The following is a 17,829-nucleotide window of genomic DNA, read 5'->3' on the forward strand; positions in this document are numbered from 1 at the left end:
ATTTTGCTATAAGTTTGATTGCATTATATAATAATTGCTGTTAATAGTGTTCATCGTCTTTTTTATTACGTCTTAAATTGATTTTTCCATACATTTCTGCCATATGTACATTAATTGACAGTCACCACTGATAAGCTACCACTAAATATTTTAGAAACTTAATTTGCTGTAAAGTTGCTTTGCAATGATTTGTATCGTGAAAAGCGCTGTACAAATAAACTTGACTTGACTTGACTTGATATAAGTTTCGTTATACTTGTCGCTTTATGTATTCCCCAATTGTAAGGCGCTTTGGATAAAAGCGTCTGCAAAATGACAAAATGTAAATGTAAATGTAAATATTAAGTATGCACCAAAATACCAGATTTATTTGGCAACCCTACCTCCAGATTTGGCAAAAAGAGCTACTATGCTAATTATTGGCAAGTATGTAAATGAATAAATGCTAATGTCACAGCAGCCTGGAGGGGACGACAAGCTCAGAGAATTATAATCACCTGTGGGTGACAAGTTCAAGCACTACAAGAGGATTAGAAAAAAAATCATTTGAAGAACACAAGAAAAAGCACAATTATTGTTGAGTCAGCAGTCAGGAGAGTGCTATGTGTGTTTTTGCACATTTCCATGTCTGGCAAAGGCAGAGAGAGTCAATAGAAGAAAATAATTCATCTGTTTACGCTAATTGGACACAGTAGCTGCCATTCAATGTTTAATAGTGAAGTATCTGTGTACAGTGTTCCTGGAAAGATGCCTTACAAGCTCCCAATCTTCACATTTTTTATTTTTTTTTGTGGGCATACAATGCGTCTATGGAGGAACTTCATTAAAAGAAACAGTTCTGCTCCTGGAGATGCTCTCATTTACACAGAACTGACAAATTAGCAGATCTGAACACACCATGGTGACTACTGTGTCACATATTATGTGTTAAGGCAAACATCACTATTACTCAATGCTAGAGGTGTGTTTAAAATATAGAAGAAACATTTTATAATCTTACACTAAAGGAGGAAACTAAGCTATATCTAGAGAGCAGAATATCACAGAGAGATGAGGAGGGATTTCTTTCACTTGAGATGGTAAGAAGCCACTCAGAACAACCTAGCAACCACATACCAATGCCTTAGCAAACAGGCATTACATTCTAGCAACCTTATAGCAACACTATAAGGTGTTAGCACCCTAGCAACAATATAGCACCCTGGCAAACACTCAGAACGCTCTAGCAACTCCATAGCAACACTCTGGCAAAGACCCAGAACATCCTAGGAACCCCATAGCAATGTACTGGCAAACATCTAGAATGCCCTAGCAATGCCCAGGCAAACTTCCCAGAAAAGCCCAGAAACCCCATAGCAATGCCCTGACAAACACCCAAGAAAAGCCCAGCAAACACATAGCAACGCCTAGCAAACACAGAGAACAGCCCAGCAACCCCATAGCAACGCCCTGGCAAACACCCCAGAAAAGCCCAGCAAACACATAGCAACGCCTAGCAAACACAGAGAACAGCCCAGCAACCCCATAGCAACGCCCTGGCAAACACCCTAGAAAAGCCCAGAAACCCCATAGCAATGCCCTGACAAACACCCAAGAAAAGACCAGCAAACCCATAGCAACGCCTAGCAAACACAGAGAACAGCCCAGCAACCCCATAGCAACGCCCTGGCAAACACCCCAGAAAAGCCCAGCAACCCCATAGCAACAGTCCAGGCAAACACCCCAGAAATACCCAGCAACCCTATGGCAACGCCCCGGACAAACGCCTCAGAAAAGCCTAGCAACCCCATAGCAACAGCCTGGGCAAACAGCCCAGCAACCCCATACCAACTCACTGGCAAACACCCCAGAAAAGCCCAGCAACCCCATAGCAAAGCCCTGGGCAAACACCCCAGAAAAGCACGGCAACACCCCAAGAAAATACCCCAGAAAAGCCCAGCAACCCTATAGCAACGCCCCAGGCAAACACCTCAGAAAAGCCTAGCAACCCCATAGCAATGCCCCGGGCAAACAGCCCAGCAACTCCATACCAACGGCCTGGCAAACACCCCAGAAAAGCCCAGAAACCCCATAGTAACACCCAGGAAAACAACCCAGAAAAGCCCAGCAACCCCATAGCAACACCCCGGTAAAACCCCCCAGAAAAGCCCAGTAACCCCATAGCAATGCCCTGGCAAACACACAGAACAGCGCAGCAACCCCATAGCAACACAGAAGGGTTTATATTACATGTATTAAATGTATTAATGGAGTAATGGAATATAATTACAGTATTTTTTTGGGATTAAGATATAGTGTTTGTGAATTTATACTAAATGTATTTAGACCACTGTTTTTCATACAAATACCTAGAAACCCTATAGTTACATTTTTACCATGGTATTGAGGTTTTAACTGTGGTTATCATGATCTAAATGTATACTACTATGGAAGACCAATGGTTAATTTGAATGAAACTCAAACAGTCAGAATAATTAAATTTTACCATACTGTATAAAAATAAGGTTGTTACAATTTTTACAGATGTTACTGTTTTTGATAATGAACATAAATGTACATCTACATCCAAACTCAAGCTACTCCTACTATCAACTCAAGCTACTGTCAAATGTGCATTTCTAAGAGACAAAAAATGTACTGTTATTAATATTGAAGCCTGCACTGCAAACTGTGCTGAAGATACTCGTCATCAAAGTCAGGAACACAAACCCGCTTCATGATTTAAAACAATATCACTCATTAGAACATGCAGAAACTAAGAAATTAATTTTTCTATTAAGATATTTATTTTGTTAAAGGGGTCATATGATGCGATTTCATTTTTTCCTTTCTCTTTAGAGTGTTACAAGCTCTTGGTGCAGCATAGAGGAGAAACAATAATGTACAGTATGTGGAAAATAATGTGTTTTTTTAACTTTAAACCGCATAAACACATTTCATTACACCAAATACACAAAATAATGTTCTTTTTAGCAGCATCATATGACCCCTTTAAGGAAAAATGACTGCAAAAGTGTGAAGAATTAAAAAACGTGAAGTGTTTGTTAGGTTCTGACCATTAAGAGTAGTTTAAAACCACAATTAACAGTCTGGTTTCTAAAACTTTCACTTAGTAGAAAAATCTGCTTTTAAACTTGAAATAAATAAAAATGTGAAATTTATTCTGATAATTATCGATATTGACTGATATGAAAAAAATATTATTGTGATAATTTTTTTTGGCCATATCACCCAGCCATAAATATATTAGTTATGTATAGTTATATATATAAATATAAGCCATAAAAATATAAATTACCACAATAATTGAATTCAGTTTTAATGCTAAAAATGTGAAATAGTAAACCTAACCATCTGGAATTTTATTGTGAAACTAGTAATAGTTTAATTCCTTATTACAGTGTTACCGAGAAACATATGACAGACTACTTTAGAATATTATGCACTTTCCACACGATTCCCTCACTAACTCTTCACTGAATAATAAGATATTGCCTTGTTTGTTCTCTTTCTCAGGCTCATGTCTTGATTTAAATGTCAGTGAATTATTCATAACAACTATATGGCCTACATGTATTTTCAACCAAACATTTTACACACCTCTACGTGACGTGAGGGTCTTTATCTTACTTTCATTTTAAACAAAATGGTACAGTTTTTCTACCTGTCAATGATGATTCAGAAAGAAAACGCACCTGAAACCTAATGTTGCTATAGTAAAGAAACCAACTTTCATGCGCATCTGACTGAAAGATAAACATCACGCACTTGTTTTAGCAGAAAGTTTGCTTTATAAAGTATGTTCAACAGCATTAAGTTAAATAGCACAAATTTATCATTCAACTGAACTGTGCACATTTGTTTTAGACACTTACATTATGCTCTGTAATGGCCTTCTTAAAACTGGTAATGGTAATGGCAATGACGTGACATGGCAAACACTGTAGCAACCCCATAGCAACGCCCTGGCAAACACCCCAGCAACACTCTGCAACCACCCAGAACACCCCAGCAACCCCATAGCAACGCCCTGACAAACACCCCAGCAACCCCGTAGCAATGCTCTCTGACAAACATCCCAGCAACCCCATAGCAACGCTCTGACAAACATCCCAGCAACCCCATAGCAACGCTCTGACAAACATCCCAGCAACCCCATAGCAACGCTCTGACAAACATCCCAGCAACCCCATAGCAACGCTCTGACAAACATCCCAGCAACCCCATAGCAACGCTCTGACAAACATCCCAGCAACCCCAAAGCAACGCCCTGGCAAACACCCCAGCAACCCCATAGCAACGCCCTGCAAACACCCAAGCAACCCCATAGCAACGCTCTGACAAACATCCCAGCAACCCCAAAGCAACCCTCTGACAAACGTCCCAGCAACCCCGTAGCAACGTCCTGGCAAACATCCCAGCAACCCCATAGCAACGCTCTGACAAACATCCCAGCAACCCCAAAGCAACGCCCTGGCAAACACCCCAGCAACCCCATAGCAACGCTCTGACAAACATCCCAGCAACCCCAAAGCAACGCCCTGGCAAACACCCCAGCAACCCCATAGCAACGCTCTGACAAACATCCCAGCAACCCCATAGCAACGCTCTGACAAACACCCCAGCAACCCCATAGCAACGCTCTGACAAACACCCCAGCAACCCCATAGCAACGCTCTGACAAACACCCCAGCAACCCCATAGCAACGCTCTGACAAACACCCCAGCAACCCCATAGCAACGCTCTGACAAACACCCCAGCAACCCCATAGCAACGCTCTGACAAACACCCCAGCAACCCCATAGCAACGCTCTGACAAACACCCCAGCAAGCCCATAGCAACGCTCTGACAAACATCCCAGCAACCCCGTAGCAACGTCCTGGCAAACACCCTGGCAAAAAAACTCTACTAACCGAGCTCTGAGCTCTGTTCTATTTATAGACTTTAGGGTCGCATCCAACACAGAAATCTTGATTTGTCGGCACTCTGAGATCGAGTTTCTCATTTTCAGCGCGCTCTCTCTCTCTCTCTCTCTCTTTGAGGCGTGAATGGATTTTCAGAGGCTGTATGCAGATCTCAGATCTCAGAGCTTCACCTGCTGACACGCAGCACGGATGCCGCTTCCCCAGAGTCTCAGTGTCACGCGTGTCATCACATTAATATACAGCATGTAAATCTCTGCGTGTTCATGTGAGCTGTGAGCAGATCGAGTCAGACGTCTGCCTTACCCTTTGCTCTCTGATTTGAATGAGAAAGTGACCGGTGGCTTAACGAGACACAGTATGTTCGTTCAGATGACGACAGGATATTTTCAGTCTGTCAGGTTGTGTGGCTGCCGCACTCTATTAACTAGCAGCGAGGAGCCTTGGCAATGATATTTCAAGGTCAGAATGAAATACATGACCTCTATATCCTGCTTGAATGGGCCGTTGGTGTAGTTGAGGCTTCTTTTTAGGACAGCAGTGTTATGGATGGTAACTAGCAGTATTTAAAAAAACGTCTCAATAATAATCTGGGGCCGGTTGCATCAGCTGCGCATAAATTACAATTTAGCCTAGTTTAAGTTACAACTTATGAAATACTAATTATTTTTGTGTTGCGCCATTAAATAGTTAAAGCCTAACTATATGCATAAAGTATTTGCAATTCTGACTTTTTTTCTCAGAATTATGACTTTACATCAATTAATAACTCACAATTGTGAATTTACATCTTGCAATTGAGTTTTTTCTGAATTGCAAGTTTATATCTCGCTATTGCAAGTTATTAATTGTGAGATGTAAACTGAGAATTCTGAAAAAAATTATTTAATTATTAAAACCTCTAATTATTGGAGGTTTGTTCAAAACTGCTAACCCTAATTATGAGCAAAAATAAGTGACGCTCGCCTTAACCAACAGCGCTCAATCTAGAGTCAGTTCCACCTCTCTATCTGACAAAGAGGCATTTTCAACCTGATTCTGTCATCTGTCTCACTTTCGAGGCTTATGAATAAGCTCCTTAACGGAGGTGAAGCTCACAACGATACAAAAGGTGACTTACCGTGTTGCTCGAGTTCCCATTTAAATGCAAACCACTGTCGAAAAGCGGCGAGGATGCCCTGCTGCTCTGATCACTGGACGGTCCGGGTGAACCTGAGGGAATACGGCAGATTACTACATATTCTATATACATCAGAGCTCATACTGTGTGCAAATCTACTCTAGTGACTCCACACTTCTAAATCCACGCGATATGACATGTATTAGCTTGGCAAGCCGCTTTCTGGGTTGTCATGATGCCATGGACATCAAAATCACAGTAGATTATGGGTATAAAGTGAGTGTGAAATGCACGAGACGCAGGAGTTCCGACACAGGGGTCACTGGAAAATTGCAGAGTGCAAAAAGTAAATTTCATGCAGGGGAATCTACAACATGCCATTCTGAAAGTCGTCTTTCTGTCTCATGCAGCACACAGCTGCTCGCTTCAGTCCCGAGAGATTCACCTTCCTGCAGAGTCGATGCTGCCTTCAGATTCGTTCCTACTTCTACTTCCAACTAGATGAAATGTGACGTTCATTCAAGTAACTTTAGTCCGAAGAAAAAGGGATGACTTGGAAAATCAAATTTTCACTTCATGACAAATACCCAGGATGCTTTCAAGATGACATAACAAAACAGAGGTATCTATACACACACACATAAAAATAAATATATAAAAATAGAAATACTAGATGAAAAAAAAACTAAACGTTACAATTAGGTGTATAACTGACAGTGATGTTATTGTTAACTAAAAATAAGATCATTAAAAATCTTTAACCATTTAAAAAAATCTATCAATTAAAATAAATTTTGCTAATTGAAATAAACCTGAAATATTATGCATATATATATATATATATATACACACACACACACACACACACACTGTCACGAATCCGGTCCGTGGGCTTCAGGCCGATTGCCACTAGAGGTTATTCTCCCATTACATTGACTCTCACACCACACAGACTGTTACACATCACCCTCCCTTGCATTTCCCATCAACCATTGCACTGATACACACACACACACATGAATATATTTAAAAACTATAAATATTAGATGAAAAACCTAAACCTTAAAATGAAAATAAGAAATGTTGCTTTGGCAAATAAATGAAAAAAAAAAGTTTACGTTTAAAATGTTCAACTACTAAAATAACAAATGTCTTAAAAAATGACTAAAATTACTCAAACGAAATCTGAAAAAAATACATGAAAGCTATATTGAAATATATATAAAAATTACAAAAGCCCATAACAAAATTACTAAAACCTAAAAAACACAAAAATAAAAACTGAAAAAAAATATATAAAAATGCTCATACAAAATATGAATAAAAACTGACAGTATATAAATACTATTAAAATGACATTGGTACTTAATGTTATATTTGCATATTTTTTCATTATTGTGTTGCTACAGAGAATGATAAGATGAAATGTTGTTCGGTTGCCTAATAAACCGATTAAATTAGTGGCATCGTCTGGTAAGATTTATTGCTGTTCTTCATCAACAGAGCACAAAATGCATTCAAACTAAACTGTATAAGCAACATTTACAATTAAAACTTAATTATGACAAATAACCATAATTCAGCAGCATCACATGAATACTTTGCAGAGAAGACTATCCCAGCATGCATTGCAACAGTTTCCCATGCGTTTGCCATGCAATTTGTGTTAAATGCAATATTTCTGATTATGGAGAGCATCCAAATCACTCACTAATGAGGTTGCATTTCAGTTAGGATGCTTCCTTTGAAGGCAGCTGCCTGTCCAGACAGTGAGGTTTATAACAGAGCTCAGATGTGAAGCAAACCTACCTAATGGGAGTTTTAAGAAGGCCGGCGCTTCCCTGAGGTAGCGTACAGTGATGGTGACTTCATCCCCTGCCGTCCGCAAAAGATGAACCTTCAAAGAGATATAAAAGAGACAAAACATCCTCCTGACATCAGGATGAGAAGATGCACTTGAGCTGCATTTAAATGACTGATTCACACCTAATTGAGTCGAGGAGCCTCAACATTTGGATTAAATCAACTCTTTATGCAATCAGCATGTAATCTCTCAGAGATTTCTTATAAATGGTTATTACAGCACGCGTCGTGTGACCTCTCCGCTGGGTTCAGGCTAGACAAGCAATTACTCCGTCAGTGTCTCGTATCTTCAGATTTCATCATCTCATGCAGGGATTCACAACTTCTTTGTCAGCTGAACCTCTCTGACCTAAAATATTTACTTAAATTTATTGAAGTAATTAAAATATTTAATCATTTAAATATTTACTTAAGTTAATGTTTCATGTTTTAATGTTTTATGGTCCTCTGATGTCAGCTAATGGTCACATGACATGCAATAACATGTAAAATTCCATATTTTTTTGTAAGTTTTTGTTTGGTTGTTTATTGTTTTTATTTTTAATATTGTTTTTATTTTTAAAAGATTCATTTTAATTTTACATTTGTATGAATTATTACCCTTTCATAAACTTACAAACACTAGTTTGTGAAACCCTGATCTAACACGTAACAGTGTGTAAGATTTATTTATTAAAAAAAATAATAAATAAAACAAAATAATAAAAAAAAGAAATTAATACTTTGCAAGGAGGCATTACGTTTAAATTAAATGTATTTAATTTTAGTTTAAATTGTATTATTTTTTTTAAATATGAAAACAAAAGCCAATTCAAAATATGTATATATTTAAATAATGTAATAAATAAATTATAATAAAAATAACATTGTTAACTGATGTTGTATTTGTGTATTTTATCATTATTGTGCTGCTACAGAGAATGATGGGAAATGTTGTTTGGTTGCACATAATTTTGTTATATGCTTTTGACATTTTTATGTTTTGACGTTTTTTTTTTTACTATTTTTTAAGTAATTCAGCTCACACATATTTCAGTTAATTGCTAAGGCAACAATTCTAATTTTTACAGTTATATATATATATATATCATAAGTCATATCTGAATGCAGTTTCAGAAACAGGATCAATTCTGATAACATGCTGACTTTTAGACTTCATTTGATCATAACCACAGCAAGAAAAGTGACTTAATTTGACAAATCTGATGAAAACATGACACACTTGTACAACATTTCCACAGAGAGCTGATGCTAAAAGAAACCACGCATTCGCCAAGAAACCCTCGTGTGTGTTTGAGCCTCAAAACTCAAGATGCCTTCAATCTAAAGCCTGTTTACACTCACAGACATTCATCGCTGGAGGGCAAACCAGGGACATTCCTTTAAATAAGCAATCTTATTGAAAACCAGACATGTTTGAGCTCATATAGAGATATTTTGACTTTTAAACTAGATTATAAAATGTAGAATTATGAGTGTTGGGTAACTCAATGATAATGACCATGCAGCGAGTGAATATCATTATAATCTGGCTCTGATCGCTTAATCATATTTAAAAGACTGCTCTAAGAAACCTTCCCATTTTTCCGAATGATCTCATGAGGTTGGTCTCGCATCTCAAACATGAGACACCTACAGTATGTAAAATCCCAGATGAAAAATGTGTATTATTGCTTTTTTATTGCCCAGAAGACTTTTAATTATGCTTCAATGAAGCATCAGCTTTGTGTCAGGCGTTTCTCCTTTGTTTCTCCTCAGACTGTGAACTAACATGAACCAGAGCTATAAAAGCTAACTTAAAAAAACAAACAAAAAACACTTGATATAAAATAACCTTTAACTGAAATACTAAATATAAAAATAATATATACAATTTTAATAAACTATTTAAAAAAAAAAAGTTCAGCAAGATACCAAGGCAACATTTCTAATTTTCATTTAGTTTAAATTAACGTACTAAAATAACTAAAACTGAAACTGAATTAAAAACTATTAATTATTAATAATTTAATTATCATTAAAAAATAATAATAATAATAATAATAACAACACACAATATAATTATTATATCTTTAACTAAAATTAAAATGAAAACAGAAAATATTAAATCATATTCTATTTACAAAAAACTATAAAAGTATCTCAATGATACTAAAACAACACTGACATGAACAAACCCTGAATGATTGTATTTTTAGACACGAACATTAACAAAGAATGCTAGATAAATATATTACAAATATTTCAAATAATTAAAAATATATCTGTTCTAAAGGAATGCTAGAAAAATATATTACTCATGGTGGAAAGAGTACTGAAAAAATATACTCAAGTAAAAGTACCATTACCTTCCAAAAAATGTAGTGTGAGTAGAGTAAAAGTACTTGTCCAAAAAACTACTTGAGTAAGAGTAAAAGAGTAGCCTATTTAAAAGTACTCATGAGTATTATGTACTCAAGTAAAAGTAAAAGTACACAATTTTTAAACTACTCAAAAAAGTACAATTACTGATAAAAACTACTTAATTACTGTAACGTGAGTATTTGTAATTCGTTACTTCACACCCCTGCTCATTTTTAGCTTTTGCATTAATAATGTTAACAAATGAGGTTGTATTGTAAAGTGTTACCGAAAACGAGTATATCGACCTATAAATTGAATGTAAAAAGTCGTGGCCTAAGTGGGGGAAGTCGTGGCCTAATGGTTAGAGAGTCGGACTCGTAACCCAAGGTTGCGGGTTCGAGTCTCGTACCGGCAGGGATTGTAGGTGGGGGGGGGGAATGTACAGCGCTCTCTCCCACCTTCAATACCACGACTGAGGTGCCCTTGAGCAAGGCACCGAACCCCCAACTGCTCCCCGGGTGCCGCAGCATAAATGGCTGCCCACTGCTCCGGGTGTGTGTTCACGGTGTGTGTGTGTGTTCACTGCTGTGTGTGTGCACTTTGGATGGGTTAAATGCAGAGCACTAATTCTGAGTATGGGTCACCATACTTGGCCACATGTCACATCACTTCACTTTGATGTTGGAGGAACTCGAAATGTTTGAACTCATATTGAGATCTTCTGATCGCAGACACTGGGATCAGAATAAACTCTAAGCAGAAGCTCAATTTGATCTCCATTGATCATTACAGATCTCATTTGTGCTGTTTCTGTCCTACAGGATGATTTCTGTCATCTTCTGTCATGGTCAGCTTTTCTTAGTTAGTCTGCGATTGTCCGGGGAAATCGCTAATCACGTCCTCTGACGTCTGGATGGAGATGTGAGGAACGGCTGTCAGGATCACAGAGAAAACCCTGCCGGAGTGAGCGAGCGCTTCTCTCTCGAGATCTGCGTGTGATGAATCTACTCACTATCGATCAGTTACAGCTGAGGCCGTTCAGGGAGAAACGAATCACTCGCTGCTGATATAAAAGGACCGAGCGCTTCAGTGGAATCTGATTAATTCTGTATCAATGTCATTTCAAGAACACAAACGAAAGAGCCGATCAGATACTCACGACTTCATCGTGTGTACACTTCTCCACGTTAATGCCATTGACCTGCAAATGGAAAAGAAAATATTAAAATAAACATACTGAGATCACAATTCACCGCAAAATCAGATTATTAAAACAAACTTTTTTTTTTGCATTCTGACATAATTTTTTATGACAACCACATATATTCCACAAATTCTCTTTAATGTAATAAAACATTTTATTTTTAGAAATATTTTTTGTAGATATATATACACTACCGTACACAATTTTTTAAATGTTTTTGAAAGAAGTCTCTTTGCTCACCACAGCTGCATTTATTTGTTTAAAAATACAGGAAAAACAGTAAAAAAATATATATATTTTTACAATTTAAAAATAGCTGAATATCTGTTAAAATGTATTTAATTCCTGTGATGCACAGCTGAATTTCCAGCATCATTATTCCAGTCTTCAGTGTCACATGATCTTCAGAAATCATTCTAATATGCTGATTTGCTGCTCAAGAAACATTTCTGATTACTAGCAATGTTGAAACAGTTGTGCTGTTTCATATTTTGGTGGAAACGGTCATACATTTTATTTTTCAGGTTTCTTTAATGAATAACAACTTCAAAAGAACAGCATTTATTTGAAATAGAAATCTTTTGCAACATTATAGATGTCTTTATTGTCACTTTCAATTTTAAATGTAAATGTTAATATTTTAATCCATCCTTGCTGAATAAAAGCATTACTTTATTATTAATTTAATTTTATATATACTGTACACACACACAATATTCAAGGGTACACAATCATTTTAATTGTATATTTATTCCATTATATAATTTAATAAGAGCCATATATGATTTTAGTTAATGATATAATATAACATTTTATATTTTTGGTTTCATTTTAATCATTTTAACAATTTTTGTGCTATTATAATTATTATTATTATATACACAGCTGTATATAAATATATAAATTATTAAATACACAGCCATTCAAAAGGTTGAGATCTGTAAGCAAGAATTTTTTTTAAAGAAATTATATAATAAGAGCCATAATTTTGTGGCATAAAAGCTCTGATTACACTCTCAATTAGCAGTAAATTTACAGTAAATACAACTTAACAAGAATATACCTCTAACGGAGTTGAAAACAGTAAAGTACAGCAGCATTTACCCACATCCTCTACTATGAAACTAAAACGCTGCAAGTTCTTTGACTGATTAAATACAAACTGTCCAAATTAACCGAAATGAATCAGACTTGGTGATCCTAAAGAGGAGAATTAGATTTTTACTTCACCTTGTATTGTATGTTTATATAAAGAGCTTCAATGACATTCAAAATGTAGTAAAACCATTTGTTTCAGTCGCACCACAGGAGCTACTACTCTATTTCTTGCTCTCTCTCTCTTTCTGTTGCTGTTCCTCTGATTCATACAAAGAGATAAAGGTTAAACCTCCAGTCAAGCCGGAGTAAATGAATCAGAGGGAAGCGTCATTAAAATTCAGAGGGAACGCTGCTCTAACATGGACCCTTGGCCCCCGAGGGCCGCGTCAGGAGCGAGAGCGTGCAAAAGCCCGAAACACTGACCTGCAACATGGCGTCACCGATAAACAGCATCCCCGTCTGATCGGCTGCGGCCCCGGACGGTCCGGCCAGAGGTTAATGGAAAGATTGGGACATAATTACTCATTTAATAGTGCTTTAATGCGATGACATGCAATCAGGATTTGAGTTTGATGAGCCTTTCGATCTAGTGAAGCGCTTTGGGATGAATTTCACACAAATCTGGGTTTTAGTTCAATGCGTTTTGACAAATATGATGAAACTTCATAAGCTTTCTGATATCAAGGGCGGATATATTTCTACACTAAGCAGCTCAGAAGTAAGAAAGGACAGCGGGAAGCTAATAAAAACCAATAAAACTGCAAATGCAATGCAGCATGACATGCATAAAGTCTTGAATTCGCTGTGATTAAAATACATTTGAACTGTATAGCATGCAACAAAGACAAACCGTTCTCAAATACTGTTCAGCAAGTGCTAATTATATGGATTTCAAAAGGACTACATTTAGGCTGTGCAGTGCATTTATATTAAATATAAAACAAAAGTAGGAAGAACTGTACTCTACAAGATTGTAGTACACCATATATTACAGGAATAGTTCACCCTCAGGTCATCCAAGATGATGAGTTTGTTTCTTCATCAGATTTGGAGAAATGTAGCATTGCGTCACTTTCTCACCAACGATCTCTGCAGTGAATGGGTGCCGTCAGAATGAGAGTCCAAACAGCTGATAAAAACATCACAATAATCCACACCACTCCAGTCCATCAGTTAACATCTGGAGAAGACAAAAGCTGAAACAAATCCAATTCTAATATGCTGATTTGCTGCTCAAGAAACATTTCTGATTACTAGCAATGTTGAAACAGTTGTGCTGTTTCATATTTTGGTGGAAACGGTCATACATTTTATTTTTCAGGTTTCTTTAATGAATAACAACTTCAAAAGAACAGCATTTATTTGAAATAGAAATCTTTTGCAACATTATAGATGTCTTTATTGTCACTTTCAATTTTAAATGTAAATGTTAATATTTTAATCCATCCTTGCTGAATAAAAGCATTACTTTATTATTAATTTAATTTTATATATACTGTACACACACACAATATTCAAGGGTACACAATCATTTTAATTGTATATTTATTCCATTATATAATTTAATAAGAGCCATATATGATTTTAGTTAATGATATAATATAACATTTTATATTTTTGGTTTCATTTTAATCATTTTAACAATTTTTGTGCTATTATAATTATTATTATTATATACACAGCTGTATATAAATATATAAATTATTAAATACACAGCCATTCAAAAGGTTGAGATCTGTAAGCAAGAATTTTTTTTAAAGAAATTATATAATAAGAGCCATAATTTTGTGGCATAAAAGCTCTGATTACACTCTCAATTAGCAGTAAATTTACAGTAAATACAACTTAACAAGAATATACCTCTAACGGAATTGAAAACATAGTAAAGTACAGCAGCATTTACCCACATCCTCTACTATGAAACTAAAACGCTGCAAGTTCTTTGACTGATTAAATACAAACTGTCCAAATTAACCGAAATGAATCAGACTTGGTGATCCTAAAGAGGAGAATTAGATTTTTACTTCACCTTGTATTGTATGTTTATATAAAGAGCTTCAATGACATTCAAAATGTAGTAAAACCATTTGTTTCAGTCGCACCACAGGAGCTACTACTCTATTTCTTGCTCTCTCTCTCTTTCTGTTGCTGTTCCTCTGATTCATACAAAGAGATAAAGGTTAAACCTCCAGTCAAGCCGGAGTAAATGAATCAGAGGGAAGCGTCATTAAAATTCAGAGGGAACGCTGCTCTAACATGGACCCTTGGCCCCCGAGGGCCGCGTCAGGAGCGAGAGCGTGCAAAAGCCCGAAACACTGACCTGCAACACGGCGTCGCCGATAAACAGCAGCCCCGTCTGATCGGCTGCGGCCCCGGACGGTCCGGCCAGAGGTTAATGAAAAGATTGGGACATAATTACTCATTTAATAGTGCTTTAATGCGATGACATGCAATCAGGATTTGAGTTTGATGAGCCTTTCGATCTAGTGAAGCGCTTTGGGATGAATTTCACACAAATCTGGGTTTTAGTTCAATGCGTTTTGACAAATATGATGAAACTTCATAAGCTTTCTGATATCAAGGGCGGATATATTTCTACACTAAGCAGCTCAGAAGTAAGAAAGGACAGCGGGAAGCTAATAAAAACCAATAAAACTGCAAATGCAATGCAGCATGACATGCATAAAGTCTTGAATTCGCTGTGATTAAAATACATTTGAACTGTATAGCATGCAACAAAGACAAACCGTTCTCAAATACTGTTCAGCAAGTGCTAATTATATGGATTTCAAAAGGACTACATTTAGGCTGTGCAGTGCATTTATATTAAATATAAAACAAAAGTAGGAAGAACTGTACTCTACAAGATTGTAGTACACCATATATTACAGGAATAGTTCACCCTCAGGTCATCCAAGATGATGAGTTTGTTTCTTCATCAGATTTGGAGAAATGTAGCATTGCGTCACTTTCTCACCAACGATCTCTGCAGTGAATGGGTGCCGTCAGAATGAGAGTCCAAACAGCTGATAAAAACATCACAATAATCCACACCACTCCAGTCCATCAGTTAACATCTGGAGAAGACAAAAGCTGCGTGTTTGTAAGTTTGTGTGTTAGTAAACATGACTGTTTGGCTGCAGCCTTGACGCAATGGGAGTTGTTCTAATTATAAAGCTAATAAACACTTTTCACGATAACATCATCAAAAATGCAGTAAAAGTTTTGAGAGAGTTCCACATGTAATGCTCATTTCATATGCAAATATGTTATCCAATCATAGTAGTGGGCGTTTCCACTCAAGTCTCACAGGAGACACGCCCCTTCCAACATAGCATTCAAACCAGAGGCGAAATTCAGGGTAAAAAATGACTATTTATATGTAAATTTTGGCCGCTTTTGATGAAAAAAAAAAACAAACAAAAAAAACCTTTAAGATTATAAACGCACCTCAAAAAAAAACCTTATAAAATAAAACAAGAATGTTATTTAGAAAACACATTTCATAATCCCTTTAAGATATTTTTAACTTCAAACCAATGCTTCCGGCTAAAATATGAGTCCATAATCCATAATAACGCTTCCTCCAGTGAAAAAGTCCATCTCCTGTTGTCTCTCACATCAAAATCCAGCCACATATTTGTTTAGAGCTGTTTTGGATTACTTGTGGATTATTGTGATGTTTTTATCAGCTGTTTGGACTCTCATTCTGACGGCACCCATTCACTGCAGAGTATCCATTGCTGAGCAAGTGATGCAATGCTACATTTCTCGAAAAAATCTGATGAAGAAACAAACTCATCTACATCCTGGATGGGCTGAGGGTGAGCAAACTACTCTTTTAACAGTTATCGCTAGCGCTTTGCTTTGCTTTACAGCGGATGGGAGGAACGCTTGTCATCTTACCTACTTGATCTTTGAAAATCTTTGAGATGACCACAGGCACTTTATGTTCTGCTCCCCCCTGAAATGCATAAAGAGCCGTCAAGGAAATTCACTTCTACATCTTACATCCAGCACTGTTCAAAAATACAAATCTATTGCCTCTTCAAAGATTATTGTGAATAAAACTAATGAGACTTGATCCATATATCAAGATTCTCTTTGATCTTTAAAAGACTTATATTGCGCAATAATTATCTGGCCTGTGGAGATACGCGTGCACTACCTGAGCATGTTTAAATAAGCTTTTTAAAGTGAATGAATGATATTAAAAGAAGCAAAAGACCTACTTTGATACTCAGACCGAGACCTCCAGTCAGCTGTCTTCGAAGTACAACAGTTCTGTGCTTTAAAAAATGGGAATTTAATTGGTAAAATATTCATAGCATCAACCGCATAACACATAATTAAAGAAGTGGTCATAAGGCGACACTTACATACATAAAATGTTTATATATACAGGCAATACCAGGCAATAAATAAATTAATTGTACTGTTGATGTGTTCAATGTTTGTTTTTATTAAATAACATTAACAACAATTTTTAAAATCAGGTAACATCAGGCAAAATAAATAAATATGTCACTGTTTATTTGTCTATTTTTTTAAAGATAACATTAAAAAGACAGAAAGCCTCAACTTTCAAATACAGGTAATATCAGGCAAAAATAAAAAAAATAAACACATAAATACATAAATAAAAAAGAAAGATCCAGGTAATATCAGGGGGAAATTAATACGTTCATGCATTTTACTGTTTGTGTGTCTAATGTATTTTAAATGAGATTTAAAAAGACAAAAAGCCTCATATCAGGGGAAGGTAATATTGTTACGTATCCGGTCCATGAACTTCCGTCTGCTAGCCATCAGAGGTCACTCTTTCCATTTCATTGACTCTCGCACCACACACTGTTGCATATCACCCCGGACTACATATCCCATCATTCATTACACTGATTGCACACAGCACTGATTGCACACAGCTGTTTCATATCACTCACTCACTATTTAACACTCAATCTCACTCCTTTCTAACGGCCGAGTATTGTATGCGCTTATCGCCAGCAGTGATAGCTACTCTACAGAGCCCTCGTTAGCTTCCTAGCCTAGCCTAGTCTTGCCTTGCCTTGTCTGTTTTCTCGGTTTCTGATCCTTGCCTGGTTTCCTGGATTTATCCCTTTAGTCTCACCCTTTTGATTCTGTTCGCCATTCGTTGACCTTCGCTAGCCCTAGGATTATTCTTGTGTCTTGCCCACCATATACCTGTTTGCCATTATCTGACCCATGCCTGTTTTATGACCACGTCTCTGTCTTCTCCTAATAAATAGCTTGCAA

The 17,829-nt window shown here is 36.7% G+C and overlaps 1 protein-coding gene across 1 annotated transcript in view; it reads right to left on the reverse strand.

The window, feature by feature from the left end:
- Window positions 1-17,829, reverse strand: part of sntg2 (syntrophin, gamma 2) — a 79,922-nt gene that overhangs the window by 42,203 nt on the left and 19,890 nt on the right. The window contains exons 3-8 of the mRNA XM_016511900.1: window positions 16,785-16,841; window positions 16,459-16,516; window positions 14,873-14,916; window positions 11,410-11,451; window positions 7,854-7,941; window positions 6,045-6,136 (exon numbers count right to left, since the gene is read on the reverse strand). Coding sequence (XP_016367386.1) covers window positions 6,045-6,136; window positions 7,854-7,941; window positions 11,410-11,451; window positions 14,873-14,916; window positions 16,459-16,516; window positions 16,785-16,841 — 381 coding nt within the window. The remainder of the gene's footprint in view (window positions 1-6,044; window positions 6,137-7,853; window positions 7,942-11,409; window positions 11,452-14,872; window positions 14,917-16,458; window positions 16,517-16,784; window positions 16,842-17,829) is intronic.

Source organism: Sinocyclocheilus rhinocerous, unplaced genomic scaffold (assembly GCF_001515625.1).
Source record: "Sinocyclocheilus rhinocerous isolate Xijiao unplaced genomic scaffold, SAMN03320098_v1.1 scaffold805, whole genome shotgun sequence".
NCBI classification, from domain to species: Eukaryota; Metazoa; Chordata; class Actinopteri; order Cypriniformes; family Cyprinidae; genus Sinocyclocheilus; species Sinocyclocheilus rhinocerous.